The 12349-nt window shown below is 50.2% G+C and overlaps 2 protein-coding genes across 2 annotated transcripts; one reads left to right on the top strand and one right to left on the bottom strand.

The window, feature by feature from the left end:
• Window positions 1-160: 160 nt before the first annotated feature.
• On the top strand, window positions 161-5167 carry TMEM79 (transmembrane protein 79). The gene is made up of 4 exons (XM_054562868.1): window positions 161-211; window positions 887-1809; window positions 2075-2288; window positions 4727-5167. Exons 2-4 carry the CDS (start codon window positions 1050-1052, stop codon window positions 4932-4934), a joined length of 1182 nt encoding a protein of 393 aa, XP_054418843.1. The 5' UTR covers window positions 161-211; window positions 887-1049; the 3' UTR covers window positions 4935-5167.
• A 478-nt stretch (window positions 5168-5645) lies between these two features.
• On the bottom strand, window positions 5646-8939 carry GLMP (glycosylated lysosomal membrane protein). The gene is made up of 6 exons (XM_054563332.1): window positions 8792-8939; window positions 8080-8337; window positions 7688-7888; window positions 7335-7553; window positions 6623-6879; window positions 5646-6513 (listed from the first exon to the last, which is right to left on the bottom strand). The coding sequence occupies exons 1-6, from the start codon at window positions 8906-8908 to the stop codon at window positions 6348-6350; spliced, it is 1218 nt and encodes a 405-aa protein (XP_054419307.1). The 5' UTR covers window positions 8909-8939; the 3' UTR covers window positions 5646-6347.
• Window positions 8940-12349: the final 3410 nt, after the last annotated feature.

The raw sequence follows: 12349 nt of genomic DNA, 5'->3' as shown, positions 1-12349 counted from the left end.
TCAGAAAGGATGACGTCCTCCTTTAATGCTTTTTCTGTCGGCAGATTCAGCAGGGCAGGGCCTGCCCCTTTAATCTGGGCCCCACCTGCTCTGGTCAGACTGGTTTGGAGACACAGGTAAAGGGAAAGAAAGGAATACTTGCAGAGCCAGCAGGGAGCTGGGCAGCTCATTCGCAGAAGCTGGGGACCCTCTACCTCTCTCCAGATGGAAAGTAAGAGGGTGTCATGGGTCCAAATGGCAAGGAGGCCTTTGAGGAGGTGGAGGGAGGGGGTCAGCCCCATCAAGAAGCAGTGAAATGGAGGGATGGCAGGGAGAGGAAAAAGACGGGAGCAGAGGCATAGAAAACAGCCATGATTGGACCTGGAAGTCAGAGTGCACAGACCTAGGCCCTCTGGAGATGGATGAGGTGAGCTAGTGAGGAGTTTAGAGACTGCCCAGTACCCAGACTGGAGGCTAAAGAATAGGGTGCACTTCTATTGCCAGTTCCTTGGGACAGATTTGTAAGCAAATCACTGGTATCAGTTGCCAGGAGAGTTCCAAGTGGGGATCTGCAAGGAGAAGGAGAGGTTTGAAGGTGAAGGGGGCAGGCTCTCTGTCCACAAGGAGATCCTTAGTGGGAAGGGAGCTCTTAACAAAATCCTAGGCACCTCCTCTTCCTCCCATTCCTGCATCAGGGTGGCAATGACCCTACGGGTTTTAGTGGAGGTGGGTAGAAGGTGTGGGTGGGGACTGGCTGAGGCCACAGCTACCTGGGCCTATACCCCCTGACTCATCCTCTCCTGCTGGATTGCATTTGAGGTTGAAAGGGTGTCTCCATACCAGCTGCTTACTTCCCTCCTGTCTCCCTCCCTTTCAACACCTTCCTCTCTACCATGTTCTCCCTAAGGTCCCAGAAGGGGCTAAATCCCATGAGGCCAGCTGCCCTGGAGAGTTCCAGTTCCATCAACCCATCCTAAGGGCCAGAGGACAGGAGCTTCTGACAGAGCTTTCCTCTGCAAACCTCCTCAGTGACATGACCTCACCGTAGACTCCAGAACTGAGGTCCCAGGATGACAGAACCCGAGACCCTGGCCCTGCTGGAAGTGAAGGGGCCTGAGGCCCTGGAGAAGAGCCCATCCCAGGCCTTGGTCCCCAATGGCCAGCAGCCAGAAGGGGAAAGTGGAGCCAAATCCCCCAGTGCTGAGTCCTCTAGAGTGGGATCTTCAGTTGGGTCTCCCACGGTTGGCGAGGGGGCTGAGGATGGTCTAGACAGCACAGTAAGTGAGGCTGCCACCTTGCCATGGGGGGCTGGTCCCCAGCTCAGTGCCCCATTCCCGGACCCCCCTGGCTGGCGGGACATTGAGCCTGAGCCCCTGCAGTCAGCCCCACTCAGTAAGCTAGAGGAGTTGCCTGAAGATGACGCCAACCTGCTGCCTGAAAAGGCAGTCCGGGCCTTCGTGCCCATCGACCTACAATGCATTGAACGGCGGCCTCAGGAGGACCTCGCTGTGCGCTGTGAGGCGGGTGAGGGTGAGCGCCGCCGGACCTTCCTGCCTTCCCGGACCACCCAACCTGAACCCTCTGAGCGCAAGTGGGCGGAGGCTGTGGTAAGACCTCCAGGCCACTCCTGTAGCAGCTGCAGGAGCTGTGGGGGTCATGAGGGGTTGAGGGCTGTGGCCTCTGTAGGAGCCGCCCTCATCCTCTTCCCCTGCCTACTGTATGGTGCATACACCTTCCTGCCCTTCGATGCCCCTCGCCTGCCCACCATGAGTTCCCGCCTCATCTACACGCTGCGCTGCGGGGTCTTCGCCACCTTCCCCATCGTGCTGGGTGAGCTGGGGCCCTGTGAGAAGGGGGCATCTGAGAGCTGGACTTAAGGTCAGAGCCTAGCTGGCTTGGGGAGCCGGAGAGTTTCCCTTCACTCAACCTGGACCCTCAAGGCCTCGAACACCCTGCCATCCTGTGTGGCTGTCCCCTCCCAGGACCACTGTGTAGAGCCCACACCCATGAGCTCTCCACTACAAACCCTGCCCTTGCTTCCTGCCTATAGTTCTATTTTGACCTTGTGTTCTCCACCCTCCCACCCCCCTCCCAGGGATCCTGGTGTATGGGCTGAGCCTGTTGTGTTTTTCTGCCCTGCGACCTTTTGGGGAGCCACGGCGGGAGGTGGAGATCCACCGGCAGTATGTGTCCCAGTCGGTCCAGCTCTTCATCCTCTACTTTTTCAACCTGGCTGTGCTTTCCACCTACCTGCCCCAAGATACCCTCAAACTGCTCCCTCTGCTCACTGGTCTCTTCGCGGTCTCCCGGTGAGTTGGGGATGGGGCGGGGCACAGGGGAGGTAATGGCGCTGGAGGGACCCAGGTCTGAATGTCTAGACAGCCAGGGACAGGGAGCTCTCTGGATCCTGCACCAGCCCAAATGTGTGCCCTGGAAAGGTGAGTTTGTTTTCTCCCTTGCACCTTACCTTACCTGGCGGCAGGTGATCAGCTTGTATGTCTTCCTCCTGGAAGGTGATTTCAGAAACACACCATCTAGAACTTAAAGGGCTTTCAGGTGCCAGGCAGACCAACCTCTCACCTACTGCAGCCACTCCTCCGCGACAGTCTGGTTAGGCCGCCATTGGCCTCTAGATGAACACCCCCTGTAACCAAGTGCTCAGTTCTTCATAAGACAGTCTGTTTCATTTTTCAAGGGTCCTCATTACTATAGAAGTCCTTATATTGTGCTAAAAACTGCTGCCCTGATTGATCTCTGGACTTGTCAAGGACACATTTGGTTATTTGACAACAGCTCTCAATTGGAGCTCCCTCTCCCACACTCTGTTCCCTTAGTGTTTACTTCACTAAGTGGCCTGATCCCTTCACTGTCCTGTGTCCTTCGCTCAGGCAGGAAATTCTCTTGCTTGTCAAGGGTATTGTCCTTCTGCTCGTACAAACCCAGTCCACATTGGCTCTCATGGCAGCCTCGTTACTCTCCTTTCATTTAGAATTTACAGACACCTGAAATCCTTAGGGGTGCTTTTATATAAACCACTCTTAACCCAGAAGTTACCTTTGCATTTCTGAAGCCAAATAAATGCAGGTCTTGACATTTTTTCCTATAATACATTTCCTTTTGTCATTTGATATATGCCTCCAGGTTGCTTTGACTGCTAAAATACTCTTCCTATCGAGCTAAAATTTGTCTTCCTGTTACTTCTGGTTTGGGTTTGCGGGCTGGCACGCAGGCCACTGAGCCATACCAGCCAGGGCTGTCACTTCCTCCTGTTACTTCTAATTGTAGTCTAGTGGTCTTCTGTCCCTCCACCCTCCTATCAGCCAGCCCTGCATTTTCCTCCAGTAGATGTTTCCCAAGATAAATGTTCCCACTCCCATAACTCTACCTCCCATCTCCCTGGAGGGGAATGCTGGTCTCAGATACAAGTTGGCTTAAGCAGTAAGAATCAACAGGGAGCTAAAGAAGACTCAGCAATTGTCTGGTCCATCTGACCCATTTTATAGAGAGGGAATCATGGCAGATTGAGGGAGAAGAGTCATTCAGGTCCGCAAAAGAGGCAGGACTAGAATCTCTCTCTCCCTCATCCAAGGTCCTTTCTTCTCTACCATGGGCAAGTTACTTTAGCATTTTGTGTCTGTTTCATCATGCATATCATCTATAAAATGGAGTTATTGTGAGGATTATATGAGTTAATTCATGCAGTGTGTACAATAGCCTGGCACTGGGTAAGAGTTTGCTAAATGTGAACTTTTATTATTTTTATAACACGCTGCCTTCTGGTGCAGTAGTGAAACAGTAGTTACTCTTCCCTGTTTAACAAGTAAAAACATATAGGCACATCAATTCTATAAGCTGTTCTTACATATATTAAGAGGAAGCTGCTGCCCTCCTTCATAGGGGTATATATTTTTAGTGGATCTTCCAAGAGGGGTGATTTGGTTGTGGCTTTATTTATCCCTCTGGGCTTTAAGCCCTCTTGAAGCTGCCTTCCTTACTCATGTCTTTTCCTCTGCCTTTCTGAAATAGAATGAGAGGGGGTGATGAACAGGTTGGGTTCAAATCATAGTTTTACTATTTCCCAGATATGTGACCTTGAATCAGTCTTACTTAACTCTCTTGGAATCTTAGTTTCATCTGCAAAAGGGGAAATAAATACAATGGAATGTGCTGCAACTGTAAAAGAATGAGAAAGCTGTTTATATACTGATAAAAATAATCTCCAATATATATAAAATGGGAAAAAAATCAATGTGCAGAATCGGGGGAGAAGGGGAGGAGAACAAATCTTTTTGCTCATACATAAAAAAATCACTCTTGCACAAGAAACCATAATATTGGATGACTCAGGCGGGAGTAGAAGTGGAGTAGAGAGAAGAGAAAAAACAGGGAGTCTGGGGATCAGTAGAGAAAGAAAGGCATTTTACTATATGCATTGGTACCTTTGAATTTTGATCTGTGTGACTGTATATTGCCTACTTGAAAAATTTTAGTTAAAAATTGAATAGTAAATAAATAAAAGCAGGAGAATAACTCACCTCATGGTGATATGGGAAAGTCTAAATTAAATAGTGCCCTGTGAGTAACTAGCAGCGTGCCTGGCACATAGTACATAAACATTTCCTTCTTTAAAAAGTATCAGCCATGTCCACTACCGCCTGCCCCCCTCCCTGGCTATCTGTTCTTCCCACCTTAACCTGCTGCCAGTTAGCAACCCTGGGGGTGGCCTGACCTTTTCTCGCCCTCACAGGCTGATATACTGGCTGACCTTCGCCGTGGGCCGCTCCTTCCGAGGCTTCGGGTACGGCCTGACGTTCCTGCCCCTGCTGTCCATGCTGGTGTGGAATCTCTACTACATGTTTGTGGTGGAGCCTGAGCGCATGTTCACAGCCACCGAGAGCCGCCTGGACTACCCTGACTACGCCCGCTCCGACTACAGGCCCCGCCCCTGGGGCTGAGCAGCTGTCCTGTCCCCAGCCTGGGCACCTGGGCGGGATGAACCCCACTGACCGGACAGGGTCCCATCCGCTCAGAGTTTGGACTGCCCCCCATCTCTCTTCCCCAGTCAGGGCTGCCCTTCATCTTCTGGGCCTGGGGTATTCCTGAGGGAGGGAGGTGGACCAGACGTTTTCTTGCAGGGAAAGAGGTGGATAGCCATGTTCCTCTTGGGTGCTGAGGGCGCTGGGCCAGGAGCAGGAGAAGCATGGTTCGCTCCTGAGCAGCCTCCCGCCACGGCCGCTAGGGCCCGCCCCTGCTGGACTCTGCTCCACTCCCCAGCCTCCTGTGAGGCAGTGGACAGAGCCGCAGCCAAACCTCTGACCATTTCTGTGCCAAAGAGCCTAAGCAGAGGGCCTCACGGAGACTGGAAATATTGGCCATGCTTAAAGATAAAGGCTGGACATCAGATCAAATAGGACTTTCATGTTCCATAAAAATATCCTGGGGGCCTGGATTGAGGACTCTCCATGACTGGCCTTCACAGATCCATTAGCCTCGGTTGAGACTATTATAACTGCCCCAGCCCAGAGCTGCCTCCCTTCCAACCAATTAGGTCCCTGTAAATTCCCACCTCCAAACTGCCCAGAAGAGCAGGCAGGAAAATCTGCCTCCCAAGAGGGGAGGGTGTGTGTGTGTGTGTGTGTGTGTGTGTGTGCGCGCGTGCATCCGTCTGTTTGCGCCCATGCATGTGGTGGCTGGGGAGGGGTTGAAAGGCACAATGGCTAATGTTAACTCCATGTGATATGTGTGTGTGGGTGGGTGTAACAATAAATGACTACAAGTCTTACTTGGTTCTTTCTTCATGTTTGCACCCTAGTCTCAAGTGTCCCTTCCTTGTCTGATTCATAATGCCCCAGAAGCCTCCCTGCTGCACGTGATCGAGAGTGGCTGGCAGGGATCTCAGTCTCATGTTAAGACAGAGAACTGGACCTGGTGAGAAAACGGGCAATATGCAGAAACCTGACTTCCACGCCCATCTCTTGGCCTTCTCATTCCCTGGAATCAACCCAATAACACACACAGAGAGGCAAGCCCTGTGGAAAAAGTAAGTCTATTTCATGCCCACAAAGGCAGCCACCAGTCAGAAGGCTTTTCATTTCAGCCTGTAAGTCCCATCCAAGAGAAATGGGGGCTGGAGGGACAGGGAGGCAACTCCAAGGGCACCCTTTCTCTAGCAAGAACCCTCTCCCTGGTCCCTCTCCAGAGTAGGAAGGAAGCCCAGCCTGTGGTGCCCAGGACTTGAGGCTGGTCTCTGACTTTCTGCAGTAAAGTGAGATGGGAGAAGCTGGCGGGGAACACCGCCTCTCAAACCTGCAGAGGTCTGAGGCACGGCACACAGGTCCTGTAGTGTCCTTCCCTTTAAAGAGTGGGTTTCAATTTATGGGCTGGTATTCTGAGGATCTCTTGAGGCCCAGCAGCAGAAACAGACCTCCAGCCAGCAGCATGAACCCTGGAGCACCCAGGGCCACCACCATGATTCCTAGGACTAGTGGTGACAAGGAATCCACTGGAGGGGTACCCACCCCCAGGAGCATCGACCTAGAGCAAGCAAAGAAGAGAAGTAAGCAGGCTTAAGGGGGAAGGCTGAGAGGCCCAGCCCTCCTCCACTTCAGCCTCCTGGACCCTTGGCCCTGGACCTGACTCTTACCAGCTGAGGTAGTGTTGGTCCCAGTAGCCAGGGCCTGTGGAAGCCCCGAAGGTCAGGTTGAAGACACAGATGTTGTTCTGGGACCCAAAGAAGGCTCGGACAATGGGTGACTGGGGGAAACCGTAGGTCAAGGTGGGATAAACAGGGGAGGCTTGGCAAGGAAGGGCTGATTCTCGGCTCCTCTGCCTCTGGGAGAAAGCCACCGGTCGCCACTGCACAAAGCCTGATGGGAGGGAGCCCCATAGCAGCTGGTTCAACTGGGGAGAGAGGCAGGCAAGACAGGGTAAGGAGGACCAACCTGTGCCTGGCCCTTCTGTACTCTACCCTTTCTCAGATTCCATCTGTCACCAGTCGTCCTGAGTCGTACCAGGACCTCAGCCTTTCCTCTATAGAGAGGGGAGTTGGAATGGATGAACACTAGGTGCTTCTCCAGCCCTATCTCTCTGCAAGCCTGCACCCATTCTCTCCTCTGGGCCCCTAGGCCCTTGCATATCCCACTTGCCGGAGCACTAAATCACACTGCACTGTACAGTGCCTGCCTTCCATCTTCCCTGCTGAGGGCAGAGACTGGGCCAAATTCATTAGCATGGTGCCCAGCACTTAAAAGAGCCGAATAAATTGTTCCTGAATGGTAAATGGTTGAATGACTGTCTGAGGTGCTCATTGGGGTTCCCTCTGCCCCCCCCCCCCATCTCTCTGCTGGAAGCCTGACCTGGAAGACAGCAGGTGCATATTCATCATCGATGGAGTGCTGCTCCCTCATTAAGGGACAGTCAGGGCCCTGGCCCAAGGTGGCTACCTCCAGCCCAAAAAGGGAACGGTTTCCTCGGGGAGAGGCCCCAGTCAGGGCCACCTCTAGCTGGCAGGTGTCCATTGTGTGCAGGAGGCGAGGGGGTTGGGCTGGTCGGCCAGATCCGGAGAAGGCCTGCACCTAGGAGAGATGAGGCACGGGGGGCATGGGGAGCATGGGAAGCAGATGGATGCCTGTCCTTCAAGGCCACCCCCGTCATTCATGCCCACCTTCACAAACCAGCCTTTTGAGCTCTTCTATTCCCACACCCTTACCCTGAAGACCAGGCTGCCATTGGCAAAAGCCCCAGTGGGGTCATGACTGGGGCGGCCTCGAAATGTGGCGCTCAAGGTGGCAGGATCCAATGAGTCAGTGATGTTGTTCCAGGAGAACTTGTCCAAGGCGTACGGGGGATATGGTTTTCCTGGAGGCTTTGCTGCTGCATCAGACGAGTTGGTACTGTCAAACTCAAACAGCTGGCAGGTAGAGTGGGGTGGGAAGGGGCTTGCCTGAGTCCAGCTCTCTCCTGAATCACACCGCCCTCCCCAGCACTCACTGGGACCCGTGACCAGACTCTCACCCCTGACTCTGCTTCACCCACCCCGTCTTTAGTTCCTCCAATCTGATGAAACTTCTTTTCCCTTTGGTTCTCCCCCAACCTCCTCACCCTGGTAAAGACAAGGGCTGAAGAAAACTGGATGTTGTCCTTGGGGAGCACCATCAGACCCCCGCTGGGCTCAGGCGAGAGCAGGCGGCTCCAGTTGACACTCAGGATGCTGTGGGGAGTATTGGTGGCCACCAGCAGCACTGCTGGAGGCCCGAGGCTGCTGCACACATAGTGCAGCGTGGAGTTGGTGCCCACTGCCCGGATATGAAGCAGGTTCTGGGGGGGTCCCACATCGTTAGGGATGACCACCAGAGACACCTAGAACATGGAGTAGTAGAGGGTCAAAAAAACAGGATTCGGGAGAGACACAGGGCAAAGGAGAAGCTTGGGGGTTGAGGCAGGAAACTTGGGAAATACTGGGGACAGGGTGGGGCCTAGACAAGAAAAATTTGTGTGGGAACTAAGGCAGTCTTGGTGCAAGGGCAGAGGTGGGTGAAGGAGAAGGGGGAAGAGCCAAGATTGCCAGGACCCGGGTTAAGAGATCAGGACATAGAGCTAAGAGAAGGAAAACGCTAACGTTGCCTGGACCTGGGTCACTCAGGGCTGAGTCAGGGTCCAGACTTCCCCAGAAGACAGGAAGCCCTCATCCCCTCCCCCAAGATGAAGAACTCTTCTCTATGCAGCCACTCCCCGACCCCCGCCCATTGCCCTAGATTCCAAACGTGCTTCAAGGGTAGCATTTCCTGAAACCTCTACTGCTCAAGCCCCTCACCTGGCGGGTCTCTTCCCCCAGCAGGCCAAATGGAGCCGCAGACAGAAGACTCAGGAGGAGAATGGGGCTGGGGTCGGAGCGGCCCCAACCCCGGCGGGGTTCCTCACAGCAACACATGCAGCCCCAGCTTTAGAGAGCGGAAGACACCAGAGTCAGGTGACTTACACTCCTCTCGTCTCTTTAAAGGGCGGGACCAACACATCGGTTCTTAAAGAGACCGCCTCACTTAACCCAGATTTAGGCTTCAGTGAGAACAGATTCAGAAAGCTTTGAAGTCTGTCATCCCCAACCTGGCTGGCAAGGAAAACATCCGAGACTAGACAGATAACTAGACATACTCCCACCCTCTCCTACCCAACTGATCCCACTGCACAGTTAGTTACCTATAAGTGGGCATGATGTCTAAAGATCCAAATAGATCCCCAAAAATGACTCTGATAGGGAAGTCACAGAGATGAATTTGAAGGAATTCTGTGGGGGAGATAGCACACTCTAGAAGATACTTTATACCAATTATTATTTATTGAGCCCCCAGGTAGAGCTGAAGAAAAAGGATATCTCTGAAAATAGGATATGAAAACAAAACATGTTATTTGTCAAAAAGAGCTCATGTCTGGCTGAAAGAACACTTTTTGTTGTTCTTGGGTTTTGTTTTTGTTTTTCCTCAATCTTAAAATTATTTTCACTAATAATAAATGCACATGGTACAAAATTCTCAAGGTACCACAGGGCATCACCTCTATTCTGTAGTAACCTGGTTCCTACCCTGAGACAACCACTGTTACCAATTTTTGTCTTTCCGAAGATATTCCATGCATACTCAGGTATATAATACCTATTATATACATATGTGTAAATATCATAAAATGGCATCGACCATAAAATGGCCCTGCAGTTTGCTACTTCATCTGTATTTTAAACTCTTCTCTGTATCAATGCACTTGGAGCTGTCTCACTCTCCATAGAAGTCTTTCATTGCAGGTGAATGTTCTATGGATATTATTTAACCAGAACCTTCTCAGTTCCAACATTTCACTGTGGGAAACAATGCCGAAAGGAATATCCCAGTATGTACAGCATTTCATATATATTTGAATTCAAATCCATAGGATAAACACCCAGGAGTGGAATTGTCAGGTCAAACCGCCTTATGAGGCTTATCAATTGCTGCTCAAAGGATGTGTTCAGACCCGTTCCCCAACACTTTTGCCAAGTGTTTATCAAACTTAATTTGCGTATCTCTACAAATAAGGTTAAGCCTCTTCATGTTTTAGTCATTTATTTTTGCTTTTCTGGAGCTATTTATACCCTTTGCCTATTTTTCTTTTTTTTAAGTATATTTTATTGATTATGCTATTGCAGTTGTCCCATTTTTTTCTCCCCTTTATTCCCCTCCGCCCTGTACCACCCTCCCTCCAGAATCCCCCCTCAGTTCATGTCCATGGGTTGTACACATTAAGGTCTTTGGCTTGTCCGTTTCCTGTACTATTCTTAACCTCCTCCTATTTTGTGCCTTAACCAATTATGCTTCTTATTCCCTGTATCTTTTCTCCCATTCTCCCCTCCCCCTCCCGCTCCCCCTCCCCACTCATAACCCTCCATGTGATCTCCATTTCTATGATTCTGTTCTTGTTCTAGTTTTTTTGTTTGGTTTTTCTTAGGTTCGGTTATAGATAGTTGTGAGTTTGTTGTCATTTTACTGTTCATAGTTTTGCTCTTCTTTTTCTTAGATAAGTCCCTTTAACATTTCATGTAATAAAGACTTGGTGATGATGAACTCCTTTAACTTGACCTTATCTGGGAACCACTTTATCTGCCCTTCCATTCTAAATGACAGCTTTGCTGGATGGAGTAATCTTGGATGTAGGTCCTTGCCTTTCAAAAATTTGAATACTTCTTTCCAGCCCCTTCTTGCCTGTAAAATTTCTTTTGTGAAATCAGCTAGTAGTCTTATGGGAATTCCTTTGTAAGTAACTGTCTTCTTTTCTCTTGCTGCTTTTAAGATTCTCTCATCTTTAACCTTGGGTAATTTAATATGATGTGCCTTGGTGTGTGCTTCCTTAGGTCCAACTTCTTTGGGACTCTCTCAGCTTCCTGGACTTGCATGTCTATTTCCTTTACCAGATTGGGGAAGTTTTCCTTCATTATTTTTTCAAATAAGTTTTCAATTTTTGCTCTTCCTCTTCTTCTGGTATCTCTGGTTCAGATGTTGGATTGTTTAAAGTTGTCCCAGAGGTTGCTAAGCCTCTCCTCATTTTTTCAAATTCTTCATTCTATTCCAGTTGAATGTTTTTAAAAAATATTTTATTTTTAGACAGAGAGGAAAGGAGAAAGAGAGGAAGATAAATATCAGTGTGTGGTTGCCTCTTGTATGCCCCCTACCAGGGCCCTGGCCAGCAACCCAGGCATGTGTCCTGACCGGGAATCAAACCAGTGACACTATGGTTTGCAGGCCAGCGCTCAATCCACTGAGCCACACCAGCCAGGGTTGAATGTTTTTTCCTTCTGTTCCAAATCGTTGAGTCTCGGGTTCCTTCTCTTCACTGTTGGTTCCCTGTATATTTTTATTTCGTGTTGTACAGGCTTCACTTGTTCATTTTGTGTCCATGCTCAATAATTTCTGAGTATCCTGATTACCAGTGTTTTGAACACTGCTATCTGATATGTTGCTTCCTTGCAGCCTAACTTTTTTCTGGAGTTTTGGTCTGTTCTTTCATTTGGGCTGTATTTATCTCAGTGCACTTGTTACATTGTAAGGGCGGAGCTTTAGGTATTTGCCAGGGCAGAGCAACCCACTTCTCTGCACTGTGGCGCTGTTTCTAAGGGAGGGGTCAGAGAGGGAACAGTGCCACTTGCTTGGCTCTCACCCAGCTTTCAGTCACTTCCCCTGCTACCCACAGGCAACTTGGGTCCTTCTGGTGTTGATTCCCGGGTGGGTAGGTTTGTGTACATTTTAGGACCTTGTGAGTCTCTCCAATGGACCCACCTGTGAGGTCGAGTTTCTTCCACTGCCGCATCCCCCACAGGTTTTTATAGCCAGAGGTTTTGAGGCTTCATTTCCCCCATGTGCAGTGTCTCACTCCCCAGCTGTTCCTCCCGGTTTGTCTGCATGCAAATGTGAGACCACCTTGCCTGTCCCGCTCCCAGGTCTGTCAGCTAATGCCTTGCCAGGACTCCTCTCCACCCCAGCTGTCTGCTCCAACCCTCCTACCAGCCTGGATGAATGTTTCTTCTCTGATTTCTTGATTATCAGACTTCCATAGTTACATTTTCTGGCAGTTCTGGTTTTTTGTTTTTAAATTGGTTGTTGTCCTTTTGGCTGCGCAAAAAGCAAAGTATATCTACCTATGCCTCCATCTTCGCCGTAGGCCCTATCTTCTTGACTGCCAAGTCCTAAATGTTACTTCATGAAATAAACTTGATTGTTGAAACATCCTCCCTCTACTGTTTCTTTTGCCATGCAAACTTTTTAATGTAGTTGCATTTATTATTTCCCCCCCCCCTCTGATGTATTTTAAAATCATGTGTCCTTCTAGTACTCTTATGGTTTCACTTTTT

The sequence above is a fragment of the Pteronotus mesoamericanus genome, unplaced genomic scaffold, assembly GCF_021234165.1.
Source record: "Pteronotus mesoamericanus isolate MK-2021 breed Mesoamerican mustached bat unplaced genomic scaffold, CSHL_Meso_final scaffold_705, whole genome shotgun sequence".
In the NCBI taxonomy this organism is placed as follows: Eukaryota; Metazoa; Chordata; class Mammalia; order Chiroptera; family Mormoopidae; genus Pteronotus; species Pteronotus mesoamericanus.
Note: the sequence above shows the minus strand (reverse complement) of the source record. Positions and strands in the feature narration are given on the sequence as shown.

Bases quoted from the DNA above. Each gene is read 5' to 3' on its own strand.
- TMEM79 (XM_054562868.1), top strand. From the start codon at position 1,050: ATGACAGAACCCGAGACCCTGGCCCTGCTGGAAGTGAAGGGGCCTGAG. The intron at 1,810-2,074 runs GTGAGCTGGGGC...CCCCCCTCCCAG, and splicing joins CACCTTCCCCATCGTGCTGG to GGATCCTGGTGTATGGGCTG. The intron at 2,289-4,726 runs GTGAGTTGGGGA...TCGCCCTCACAG, and splicing joins GGTCTCTTCGCGGTCTCCCG to GCTGATATACTGGCTGACCT.
- GLMP (XM_054563332.1), bottom strand. From the start codon at position 8,908: ATGTGTTGCTGTGAGGAACCCCGCCGGGGTTGGGGCCGCTCCGACCCC. The intron at 8,338-8,791 runs GTGAGGGGCTTG...TCCATGTTCTAG, and splicing joins TGGGGGAAGAGACCCGCCAG to GTGTCTCTGGTGGTCATCCC. The intron at 6,880-7,334 runs GTCAGGCTTCCA...CTCTCTCCCCAG, and splicing joins ATGCACCTGCTGTCTTCCAG to TTGAACCAGCTGCTATGGGG.